This window comes from Balaenoptera acutorostrata, chromosome 20 (assembly GCF_949987535.1).
Source record: "Balaenoptera acutorostrata chromosome 20, mBalAcu1.1, whole genome shotgun sequence".
Taxonomy (NCBI): Eukaryota; Metazoa; Chordata; class Mammalia; order Artiodactyla; family Balaenopteridae; genus Balaenoptera; species Balaenoptera acutorostrata.
Genome location: NC_080083.1, coordinates 12,615,237 through 12,628,079, shown reverse-complemented (window position 1 = coordinate 12,628,079; position 12,843 = coordinate 12,615,237). Strand labels below are relative to the sequence as shown.

Below are 12,843 nucleotides of genomic sequence, written 5' to 3'. Positions count from 1 at the left end.
ACTATGTTAAATTAAAAAGCTTCTGCACAGCAAAGGAACCCATCAACAAAATGAAAATACAATCTACTGAATGGGAGAAAATATTTTCAAATCATATATCTGATAAGGGAGTACTATCTAAAATATGTGAAGAACTCATACAACTCAATAGCAAAAAAAAAAAAAAAAAAGTGTGATTTAAAAATGGGCAGAAGATCTGAATAGACATTTTTCCAAAGAAGACATACAGATGGCTGACAGATACATGAAAAAATGCTTTACATCATTAATCTTCAGGGAAATTAAAATCAAAACTATAATGAGGTATCCCCTCACATCTTTGAGAATGGCTGTTATCAAAAAAATAAGAAATAAGTTTTGTTGAAGATGTAGAGAAAAGGGAACACTTGTGCACTGTTGGTGGGAATCTAAGTTGGTGCAGCCACTATGGAAAACAGCATAGAGGTTCTGCAAAAAATTAAAAATAGGACTACCATATGATCTAGCAATTCCACTTCGGGGTATTTATCCAAAGAAAATGAAAACACTAATTCGAAAAGCTATAGGCACCTCTGCGTTCATTGCAGCATCATTTACAATAGCCAAGGTATGGAAACAACCTGTGTCCATCAATGGAAGAATGGATGAAGAAACTGTGGTATCCATATACAATGGAATATTATTTAGCCATAAAAAAGAATGAAGTCTCGCTATTTGTGACAGCGTGGATGGACCTCGAGGACATTATGCTGAATGAATAAGTCAAGCAGAGAAAGACAATTACCATATGATCTCTCTTATATGTGAAATCTAAAAATGAATAAATAAAAATTTAAAACCAAGCTCATAGATACAGAAAACAAATTGGGGGTTGCCTTAAAGCAGAAACAGGTAGGGATGGGAGAAATGGATGAACTGTCTGGGGGGTTTTTTAGTTTAAATAAATTGAATTTTTTTAAAGCCACTCTAACCTATCAGACAGCCTGGAAGTTTCATTTTTCAAGAACAGTGTAACCATGAAAAACTCAGTAAGACACAGACAAATCCAATAAATAGAAGAAACAAAGAAATCAAAGAAAATAAGAAATCGAGTGTTGGACTATTTGGTGTATTGGATTGGTTCAGGATTACAAAACCTAAACTTCTTATTGTTAATAGAAAGCGTACAAGTCCTTTATAATATATTGTCCACTTACTCCATAGGCCAAGAAAGTTAAAGGCCTCTGGGACCTGAGATCATTAGTCATAGAGCCAACACTCAGCATTTTGGTAATGCTGGCAATGATGAAATAAGATAACACTAGAGCAAGAGCTGTTATGGCCAATGACATGTGCCTCTAGGGTGGCTTTTTCAGCTTTAGGCATTTTTCTTAATAGCCCCAAGTTGGAAACGTGCAAGATGTCTATAAACCATAGAAAGAATAAATAAATTATGGCATTTTCTCACAGTGGAATACTATACTGCAAATAAAATGAACAATAGCTACACACCACAATATGGATGAATCTTCCCCAAAAGTTGATCTTAAGAAGACAGACACAAGATGCATATATTGATTGATTATATTTGTAAAATATTCAGAAATAGGCAAACCTGAACTATATTGTGTGGGATTCATGCATGGGTGGTGAAGCTATAAAGTAAAGCAAGTGAGTCATTACCAAAATTAGTGGTTACTGCTCAAATGGGAAGGCGGTGGGATTATGATGGGAAAGAGACATGCAGGGGATGCTGGTATGCAGGCAATGTTCTTGTCCTGGCTGGTGGTTACATGGCTAATCACTTTACAGTTCATTAAACTATATATTTATGTTTTATGTACTTTCTGAGTGTTATACTTCACAATAAAATGGTTTAAAAGCAAGAAAATAGTGTGTTCTCCCTGTAACTGTCTGTCTTCAGTTTTTGGTGGTTGTTCTTCTTCCTTCTTTAAAGTATCAACTTCCCTTTTTTCAGGAGATTTTGTTAGTTACTATTTATACACATTGTTTTTGCCATAGGAAAAGAATTTCCTCCCTGTGCTATTGAAGTCTATAAAATAATGGAGAAAGTTGATTATCCCAGGAATGAAAGTGGAGAAATTGCTGCTATTATCCACCCTAAACTGCAGGTAACATTCACTATTTCTTTTAAATGTTGAAAATAATGATGCCCTACCTTTGAGTAGAACTTTACAGTCCATAAAGTATTTTACATGCATTAGCTCATTTGATGTTTTCAAAAACACTGCAGTCTAATGTATTCAGACCGTCACTCAGTAAATATTTACTGAGTAAATCCTTTGCTGGCTCTGGGGGTACATCAGTGAACATGGTTTATATTCTTGTGGAATTTATAGTCTAGATATACTAAAGTCTAAACTGTGATCTTGAAATGAAGGTAACCAGATGCTATAACAGAATAATGAGGTGGGGATGGGGGTCAGAGAATGTGAAATTCCTGTTCAGGTGCAATGGGTAAGAATTATTATATCTATTTTAATATAAGAAAACAGAGGCTCAAAAATTAGATCCTTCCCATAGTCCTATAGTTATTGATGACAGATCCAGAACGAATGTTCTTTGCAGTTGCCCACATTGCTACCACCTCCCTGTGATCACTACTGTATAAGTTAGAGCAAAACAATCAGAACCTCTTTCTTTGGAATGTTTTCTGCCGCCTTTTCCTGACTCCTCAAAACCCCAATATCTGCTCCTTGTGTGGTTTGATCAATAATGGCATAGTGAAGGGGAAGAAAAGGCTCTTAGGAATGTATAGGAGGTTTAAAACTGGAAAAGGCAGAGATAAAAGCAGAGAGGAACAAAGATTCCAAAAAGCTAAAACATCCATCTCCACGCACAATCTCAGACCTCAGAAATGTGGAAGTGATCCAATGGATTGTCTAGTCTGGTGCATTCAACCCTGGGTGCACATTGCCTAGAGAGCCTTTTAAAAAATAACAATGCTGGGCCCCCACTCTGGGATAATCTGATCTTATTGGCGTGGGTAATTAGGGTGGAAAACCACTGATCCAGTTCAGACTCCTGTTTAATGACCCTAATGATAGTTATTCAGACTTACAACTTAAATAAAGTAGCCTGCCCAAAAATACAGACTCGTGGAGCAAATCCAGCTTTGTGCCTTAGTGGGATCCGGGTGGAAACTTGAAGAAGGAGCCTTAGGCAATGTTTTAAAGGACAGAAAGATAAAGATTGGGGGAGAGAAAAGAGGAAAGCACTACAGGTAACAAAAATTGCACATACAAGAAACAGAGGCCAAAGTGATGATGTCACAACCGGTTACAACACAGGATTTCTTTTTTAATTTTTATTGGAGTATAGTTGCTTTACAATGTTGTGTTAGTGTCTACTGTATAGCAAAGTGAATCAGCTATATGTATACACATATTCCCTCTTTTTTGGATTTCCTTCCCATTTATGTCACCGCAGAGCACTGAGTAGAGTTCCCTGTGCTATACAGTAGGTTCTCATTAGTTATCTATTTTATACATAGTATCAATAGTTACAAATGTAAGTTTTACATTCCCTCAAGGACATCCATGAAAAATACAAAAATCATCCTGGGGAGGCAGAGAGGTAAGATTAATGGGATCAGTAATAAACAGGGCTAGTTGTAGGTCTTGAAAGTCAGGAAGGATAATTTTGATTTGGTAGACAATAAGGAATGGCTCAGTATTCTACAGAAGGGATTGATTGACTGATTATTTCAATAAATATATTTGAAGGACTTCTCAGCTTGTTCTGGGCCCTGGGATTCAAGATAGGGTCTATCATAGAGCTTCCATACTAATAAGGGGAGAACAGACCATGAATAAGTAAACAATACATCAACCACATGATTTCAAATTGTAATAAGTGCTATAAAAGAAATAAACAGAATAATACAGGAGCAGTTAACACAGGGTTCCTACTAGATGGAGTGGTCAGAAAGAGCTATCTCTGAGATGAGGGCATTGAAGCTGGAACCTGGAAGATGAGAAGTCAGCCATGTGGAAAACAAGCACAAAGGCTCTGAGGCTGGAACAAACTTGGAGTGTTTGAGGAACAGCAAGAAGACCAGTGTCAACGGAGAGTAGGGAGTGAACAGAGACCTTGGAGCCAGAGACTCAGGCAGGCAGCTGGTTATAAGTCCAGATTTTATTCTAAAAGTGATGGTTCTTAATCAGGGGTGCTCACTAGAATTCTCCAGGTTCCCTACTCCCACCCCCAAATGCTTGGAGCCTATCACAAAAGCACTAACACAGTGCTTCTCAAACTCCGGCCGCATGAGAATCACCTTAGGAACTTTTTAAAGTGCTCATTCTCCGGCCCAGGGATTCTGATTTAATTCATCAGGGTGGAGACAAGAAGTCAGTTAGGTTCACCAGGCGATTTTCATGTGGCTCAGGTTTGGGTAGCACTGCCCATCGGAATCTCTGCAGGTGGGGCTAGCAGACAGTGGGGAGGTGCTGAAGAAACCCTGTCTGTCGTTCTGGGCACACCTCTGACTGAAAACCACTGGTCTGGAGCAGTAGCTCTCAGCCACTCTGTCCTGTAGAATCACCTGGGGCTTTACAAAAAATACAAACAGCGAATTATAAATGAGTAGCATGAGGGAGTTGGAGGAGGTGTGTGATGGAATTATGCTTCTTGATTACATGCTTATATGACCCTGTGCTATATATTTGTCAAAACTCATAGAACCATACCCAAACATGGTTGGATTTTACTGTATGTAAATTTAGAAAATAGTGATGCCTGAGCCCCACTCTTGAGATTCCCATTTGATGTATCTGAGATGGGGCCAGCCCTTATTCATCTATATTTTTCAAACATCCCAGGTAATTGTAACGTGCAGCCAGGGTTCAGAAAATCGCTGTGGTGCAACGCTTCTCAAACTTAAATGTTGCCCCTGTGAACCTCTGGGGGTTTGTTAACGTGAAGATTTTGACTTAGTAGGTCTGCGGTGGGGAATCAAATTCTGCTTTTCTACCAGACTCTCAGGTGATGCTGCTCTGCTGCTGGGAACTGTTAGAAATACAGAACCTCAGACCCCCCACCCACACCTATAGAATCAGAATCTGCACTTCAACAAGATCCCTATGTGATTTGCAAACACAGCAAAGTTTGAGGAGAACTGCTCTAGGAGAACAGCACTGGTGTTTGAGGGCTCACAAGTCCAAACCCTGGTGGGGACCTCTCAAACGATTCAGTTGTTATCCTAATGTGGGGACACGTATGGGAAATAGCTACGTCGTCTTAGAGTTTTCCCAGCCCACACCCCACCTTCTCCCACCAGTTCCCACCAGTATAGAACCTCCTAGCATGCAGGCACAACGTCACTCCTTTTTTATCCCCAGCAGTAGAATGTCTTATACACAGAAGGCTCTTAATGGGTATTTCCTAAATTTGGCTGAGCAGAATTTAACTTCAGGTAGCAAGAGTTAGAATATGCACCTGAGGAGACGCGCATGTAATGTTTTGCCTGTTGATATTATAAATCTCTTTGGCAATATTCAAGGCAAACTTGATATCGAAGCAAACTGTAATCACATGTGTCAGTTATAAAAATAAAAAGGGGAACTCTTAAAACCGCTGCCAAAATTGACTGCTCACTCTCAGTTTAGTCAGATAACTCATATGCCTGTACACTATCTCTTTTAAAAGAAGACAATGCTGTCATTTTAATTGTCTAGAACCTGACATAAAAATTTTTTTAATTTATTTTTTATTCAAGTATAGTTGATTTACAATGTTGTGTTACTTTCTGGTGTACAGCAAAGTGATTCAGTTATACATATATGTGTTCTTTTTCATATTCTTTTCCATTGTACAATTTGTAAAGTAGGCGAAAAATCTAATGTAGTCTATGTATTCTAATTGTTTCCTGAGAGGATCAAGACTGGAAACCATTGCACCCTGGGGATCCTGTGTTTTTAACTCCTGATGGAAAGACTATTCCATTGGGCGGAGACCATACCGTGTACCCGGTGTTTGTAAACGAGGCTGCATATTATGAAAAGAAAGAAGCTTTCGCAAAGACAGCTAAACTAACACTCAATGCGAAAAGTATTCGCTCCTCTTTACATTAGAAATCACTTCTAGCTCACTTGTTATCGAGTACCTTGAAAAATTCTACTAGTTCGTAAGCTCCTGAAGAGCAGGATTGTGCCTTATTCGTTTCCACAGCACCTAGCCCAGTGCCTTGCACACAATGGACATTCAGGTAAATTTCTTGAATGAGTGAATACATTAATGAATACCTTTCATAGATATCGTACTTTATGTATGTAACTTATTCAAAGAAGCACATTTCTTATTTCTGTATAGCTTTTTATACCTTATACTTTGATAGTTTAACATTCTTGGTAAACAGCCTTTGAATTTAAATTTTAACATTGAAATAGATACTATATACAAAACAATAATAACTTGAGCATATAATTAAATGTTGTATGTTTTCAAGTAATGTAAAAATGCTACTAGAAACTAATGGTATTTTAAGTTTTTTCACATTTGAATTAATGATAAAGTATTAAGGATCCAGTCTATCAACTTTAGCAGTAGTTGTGATATCTGTAGATTTTTAAATGCTCTTTTGAAGATGAAACATGAAAAGAAAGGAGGGCTGATTGTAAAGGTGACATTATGAATAAATCAAGAAACTCTGAATGGTCCTTTGTCCACTGACAGTCACCCACACAAAGCATCACAAAGCATCACTGCTCTGGCATGCCCACTTGTTCTGCGCTGACCTCAGGGAGCGAAGAACCTCCTTCAGACCTCTCACACGCCCCGCTAGAAGCTCACGTTCCTTCCCAACTTGGGAGGCATGTTGCTCCCAGCCCTCCCTTCTTACTTTGAAAGAACGGCGCTTGCCCTTCTTCCCAACCAATGTGTAAGGAAGTCTTTGGGCTCCAGTAGCATAGGTGGTAAAGGCAGAAAGAGCAGAGGGAAGTGGACACTAGCGGAAATGTGACCCAAAGCCATCTCTGGTTCACAAATGCATTCTTTTAAGACATTCCCCCCTGGCCTAAATGCCCAAGTCCCTCACTCCCAGGATTCTTCTCCTCAAAGGTCCTCGGGCTAAAACGCTGCCTCTCTCCCGCTCCAATCCCTGCAGGAGCCTCCCCTCCCTCCTCATGGCAGCCAAGTAAAGAACATTTTATCCCATGATTTGGACCCCAAGGAACCCATGTTTACGGTTTCAAATATATTTACAAAATCACACTAACATTATCTGTAACATATATATGTCTCTCTCTATATAGACAGTTCCATTCTTGCAAAGCAAATTCCATTAAGCCAATTTCATTCCATATTCAATGCTCTATAGCACACAGTTAAACTGTTTCTATATTTTCAGCATTTATTTTTGCACTTTACCAAAATTATTTTCATTGGAATAAACTCTCTTCCTTCTGAATTCTTTAGTAAAGATTTGATTTATCAATCACCTTTTGTATATAACAAGTTTTACCAAGCTTCCTTCTCCCATAGAACATAGAATGTTCCTTTGTGCTCTAAGTTCAATTTTTCTAGGTCAGTTTTTTTCCATACGTATATTTTGGCAAAAATACTTTATTCTCCCATCAAATTTTAGTTAGTTACAAAATTTACAATGTGCAACTGAGGCCACTGCGATTTCAGTTTTTGTACTGATTATTTCTGTCAAGTATCATTCTCTCTGACTCAATATTTATATCTTTAGAGTTAGTTAGATGTGATTTTTAAAAATCTATAACTATAACATATTGCTGTGTGGCTTTAGCCACTTTCAGTTTTATTTTGATTATTTCTAACAGTCTGCAGACTCATTTTTCCCATTTATAAAATGGGAATAATCATAATAATAGTGTCCCTCTCATGGGATTATTGTGAGGATTAAGTGGGCTAATGCAGATAAGTACTTAGCACTGTGCCTAGTGAAATTCCTAACATAAAAGGCCCTTTTTGATCTGCCCTTCCCTCCCCACAACCTATCTAGACTCATCTGCCTTCAGGTCCTCTCTGTTCCAGGCGGCTTTGTGTTGTTTTATTCCTGCGTGTCTTCACACAGACTGGCCTTTCCACCTAGAATTTTCTCCCTTCCCTTCCCTTCCTCCATCCCTGCCCCTCCCCCCACCAGACCTCACGTCAGCAAATTCCTATATTTTTCTTCCAAATGCAACTCGACTCTCATTTCATCTATAAAGCCTTTCTTGGCTTGCCCCTTTGACCCTCTCTGCTTCCATCCAAACTTGGGGACATTACCAGTGTCTTTTTCAGCACCTGTAATCTAATAAATGCCTGATAAAGTTCAGTTGAGTAAATGAGTGTGCTCAACCATTCCTTCTCTACTGAAATATCTTCATAGTCCATCAATGTCTCTGCCTTCTCTTTGCCTTCTTGCCTTCTTTCCCAGTCACTCCCTGAGTATCCCCATCACTCCCAGGTAGAATTTACTCCATTCCACACTCTTCAGACTGTCACTATAGGCCAAATGATGGCGGATGGAAAATTACACCCTTTTAAGCCTGCAACCCTATGGGGAAAAAAAGGAAATTCAGTAATCCCATTGTGTGAAAGCTTTTGGTGGTTTCCCCTCACCCTTGATAGGAAATCTCAAAGCCTCCCCACAGCTGGACGAGTCCTGTGTGCTCTAGCCTCTGCCTACCTCTGCAGCCCTTTTTCCCAGCAATTTGGCCACAAAGACTTCTCCATCCTCAAATGCACCAAGCTCCCTACTACAACATGGTCTTTGCCCATGTTGTTCCCTCTTATTGAAACCCTATCCCACCACCACACTCCCTTTACCTGGATGACACTTATTCTTAAATGTGACTCAGGCTAGGCTAAACCACTCTGTTATATGAGCTTATTGACACTACTGGACTAGTGCGTACCAGTACACCTCAGAGAACCTGGATCCTTGGCCCAGGAAAAAGCACTGTGACCTTTACCTGTCATTCCATCTCTCTCCAAGTCTCAATTTCCCCACCTATTGAATGGAGATAGAATACTCATCAAACCATCTACAGGGACTTCCCTGGTGACACAGTGGTTAAGAATCCGCCTGCCAATGCAGGGGACACGGGTTCAAGCCCTGGTCCAGGAAGATCCCACATGCCACGGAGCAACTAAGCCCGTGCACCACAACTACTGAGGCTGTGCTCTAGAACCCATGAGCCACAACTACTGAGCCTGTGTGCCACAACTACTGAAACCCGCGTGCCTAGAGCCCATGCTCTGCAACAAGAGAAGCCACCACAGTGAGAAGCCCGCACACCACAACGAAGAGTAGCCCCCGCTCGCCGCAACTAGTGAAAGCCCACGTGCAGCAACGAAGACCCAATGCAGCCAAAAATAATAAATAAAAAAATAAAGATTAAACAAGCCACCTACAAAACAGTGGATTAAGATAACCAATATGAATGAAAGCACTTTATAAATAGGGAATCATACAATCTCAAAGGCTGAAAGAATTGCAAAATATCTCTTGGAAGATAATTTTTCACAGTATCAAAAGTCATAAAACTGTTTATCCTCATTAACCTAGGCATCCCACTCCCAGAATATATCCCACAACAGGGGCTTCCACCCTTTCTCTAGCAGTCTACCCGGAATGTTTCCATGGATGGCACATTCCTAGATTATAGACTGAAACCTCTTTGAGCTAGGATGTGAATTATGTACAATTCCCATTTCCTAGCCACTGGAGAAGACATATCCCAGTGAAGGGTGTTATTCTGGGAATCGTTTGGATTAAGTAATTGACCAAATGCAGCACATCACTTACTAATAAATTGTTTGCAAGTTCTGCAACCCCTCAAGACACAGCAGCATCTTGGCATTCAAGTTGAGAACTGCCATTCTTTCAAAATAACTCAAAAGAATGAAAAACTGCACATACGTATATGTTGGGCAATAATGATAGTAATAATATCAGCTCTTTCCTGTCCATTCCCTTATTGCCTCCTTATAAATAAAGGCCCTGTGAGGTAGACAGGAGGGATTTCTATGGATGGACCCCCTGCTTGGGGTCATATTACCTGAACCTATAAGGTTTTCAGGCTGTGATTCCTTGGGCATGTCACTTAAAATCTCTAGGTCTCCTTTTACTCAAATTACTTCCAGAGTTATTGAGTGGTTAAAATGGGGTACTGGACGTGATATACTTTGAGATGTAAACGCTGCACAAAGGTGGCCTGTCTTAGTGTGCTGAGCTGGGACCAATAATAATATTTTAGGTCCGAAAAGTGGCCTTCCCTTTATCCACTCATGTTAAGCGACACCCTACGATTTCTAGTCAGTCTTCATAGCGGCACACCTAAGACAAGGATAAAACATGATCATAACAAGGCAAAATAAATATTTATTAGAAATCATAAAAGCATTTCTTCAATGGCACTAAAATGTTCTTACTCCATTTATGACTTCTTTCTTGAACATAGAGTTTCACACACACACGACACTAAAAACAAGATGTAAAAGGAATTTGCAAGGATCAGGCACATTCAATGAGAACAAGGTGACAATTCTGTGTTTGGGACCAAGATCACAGTAAAAACATGTAAATCAATGCAGAGATCAAGTATGGCTTACAGGCCCAGATGACGGCCCATCTACCGGGGCCCTACCCAGAGCAAAAGGACTTAGCTCACCAGGCCTTGTGGAAGGAGAAGAAGGTCAATAACACTGGGCTCCAGGGCAGGAGCCCTCTACGAGCATAATGACTTCACAGTACAGCCTTGAACTCCTTCTCCCACCCTGGCAAGGAGAAAGGTAAGCACCATTTTTATTCCAAACAGATACATCACATAATTTCTAAAATAATGGATTCTTCCTGAGGCAGAGTTTAGTTAAAGGAAAATTTCCAGCCAAAACTGTTATCTGAGTGTGGGAGATTCCATCCCTGGAAAATGCCTTCCCCTTAAATTACTGAAATGTGAATCATTTAAGACGTCCTGATACACCTGTGGATTCAGTGTTGCGTGGTGTGTGGTTTTGTACACACCTGTATGCACACACTTGAATTTTAAACCCATCATGGGGATCACAGGGACAGTGCAGACAGCCAGCATGAATCATCTGAGCAAAAAGCTCTAGTCCCCCCACATACGTCAACCACAAAGGCAGACTCAAATTTACCGAATAACTGTGCTAAAAAAAAATCGTGCAGGGGGATACCTGTGGTCCAGAATCAGAACACTCCAGCTTCAACAGCTCTGATACGACCTCCTGCATGACTTTGAACAAGTCCACTTTCCTTTTGGAGCTTTAGTCTCCAGGTGTAAAATAAGAGAACGGGTCCTTTTAAGCCAATGCTCTTTGACTCATTGCTTTCCTTGGTAAACCTACCTAGGCTGAGACCATCTAGGCTGAAAACCTTTGGGGGATGCCACTGGCAGGAAGAAGATTCAGTACAGAAAATGGTCCTGCCAACAAATTCCATCCAGATCCACAGACAGGTCTCCATACATGTAAGAAGGCAAAGATCCAGTTATTGATTTCTGTCTGTCTGACCTCCCAGCTTTCGTTCAAGTGGGAAATGGAGAACCATACGGCTTTATCCATTCATCTCCAAATCAAAACATATCTGAATTCCCAGCTGCATGGTGTAGAGCATGGAGCCATGGATCCAAACGGCTGCCCTTCAGACCAGGACATCTGTTCAGGATAAATGCAAGCAGGTAATTCCAGATACAGGATGCTAATCTCCAGGCTAAAAGGACCTTCAAGTTCATTTGATTGTGATCTTTAACAATATCCTTAATAAATGCTCAACCAGCTTCTGCTTAAGTATCCCCAACATCTGGAGCAGTTGCTGGACTGAATTGAACTAAATTGTTTTCCCTGAAATTTCCAACTTTTGGCACTAGCTCTGCCCATCTGGAACACATCTGCTCCTCCTGCCTCTGGGACAATCTCCCCACATCTTCCCTTCTCTGGGGAACATGCCTAGCCCCTTCCTCCCCTGCTCACACTTGAGCTTGGCCTGACCACTACAGCTTAGAGCAGTGGTTGGCTCCCTGGGTCATCCGAGAGCACAGGGGCTGCTGCAGATTGTACGGCTCTAAGGCTACGTCCTCCACTCATGGCATCTCTCCCTGACCCAGCTCATCAGGGGCACGAGGGCCAAGTTTCTACCCACCCAGGTAAGCTGGTGCACAGAGCAGCCCAGAGCAGAGAAAAAGGCCGAGAGTGGACTGCTTGGCCTGTACTCCTTAGTTTGCCTCAAGTCAGATTAACTAGCCAATAGCCAAGTTATCTAAAAGCCGAATGATTTTTGTGCCACTTAAAATTAAAATTCATGGTTAATAGCATTATAATTCCACCTCAAAAATTCCCACATGAATCTTTTACCAGATAACTGAGGCTGAGTGGGTTTTATGGTTCTTTAGGCTCCAGTAACCTGGAACATTTCTACTATCTCCACTTCACCTCTATCCCCAAAGTGACTCTGTGTGATTTCAGGGGGGAGAAGAATCAGAGGATGAGAATCTAAAAATAAGCTGCACATCTTGGCAAGCGCTCCTTTCTCAAATGCCTTCTCCTCCACTTCAAAATTCACAGCTAACAAAAATATTTAATACCAGAGCATTTCAGGTATTTTGTTAAATTCCTCCAGTGAGAAATACTGATGTATAAGAGTAACCTCTGAGATTCAAGACCATATAAATAGAGCAGCTGCTATTTCTGTTTCAGTCGAAGCCATGATCCCAACTTAGAGGCGTGCACTGTTGCAGGGCTGGGACAAGGAAAACAGCCAAGATCTTTCACCCAGATTGTAGACCCTGCCTGGCGTGTCTCTTGTGGAATTTTATGTGCATAAAGAAAAGCTTTTTGTCCTTGCTCTGGCCACCCCGAGGCCAAGTATATAATACTTACCTCCAGCCCCAAATC

At 40.7% G+C, this 12,843-nt stretch overlaps 1 protein-coding gene across 1 annotated transcript in view; it reads left to right on the top strand.

Annotated features, from left to right (window-relative positions):
• The window catches only part of ASPA (aspartoacylase), a 64,632-nt gene extending 58,002 nt beyond the window's left edge, over positions 1–6,630 (top strand). Inside the window, exons 6-7 of the mRNA XM_007177453.3 lie at positions 1,981–2,090; positions 5,853–6,630. Coding sequence (XP_007177515.1) covers positions 1,981–2,090; positions 5,853–6,050 — 308 coding nt within the window. The 3' untranslated portion in view covers positions 6,051–6,630. The remainder of the gene's footprint in view (positions 1–1,980; positions 2,091–5,852) is intronic.
• The last annotated feature ends 6,213 nt before the right edge of the window (positions 6,631–12,843 follow it).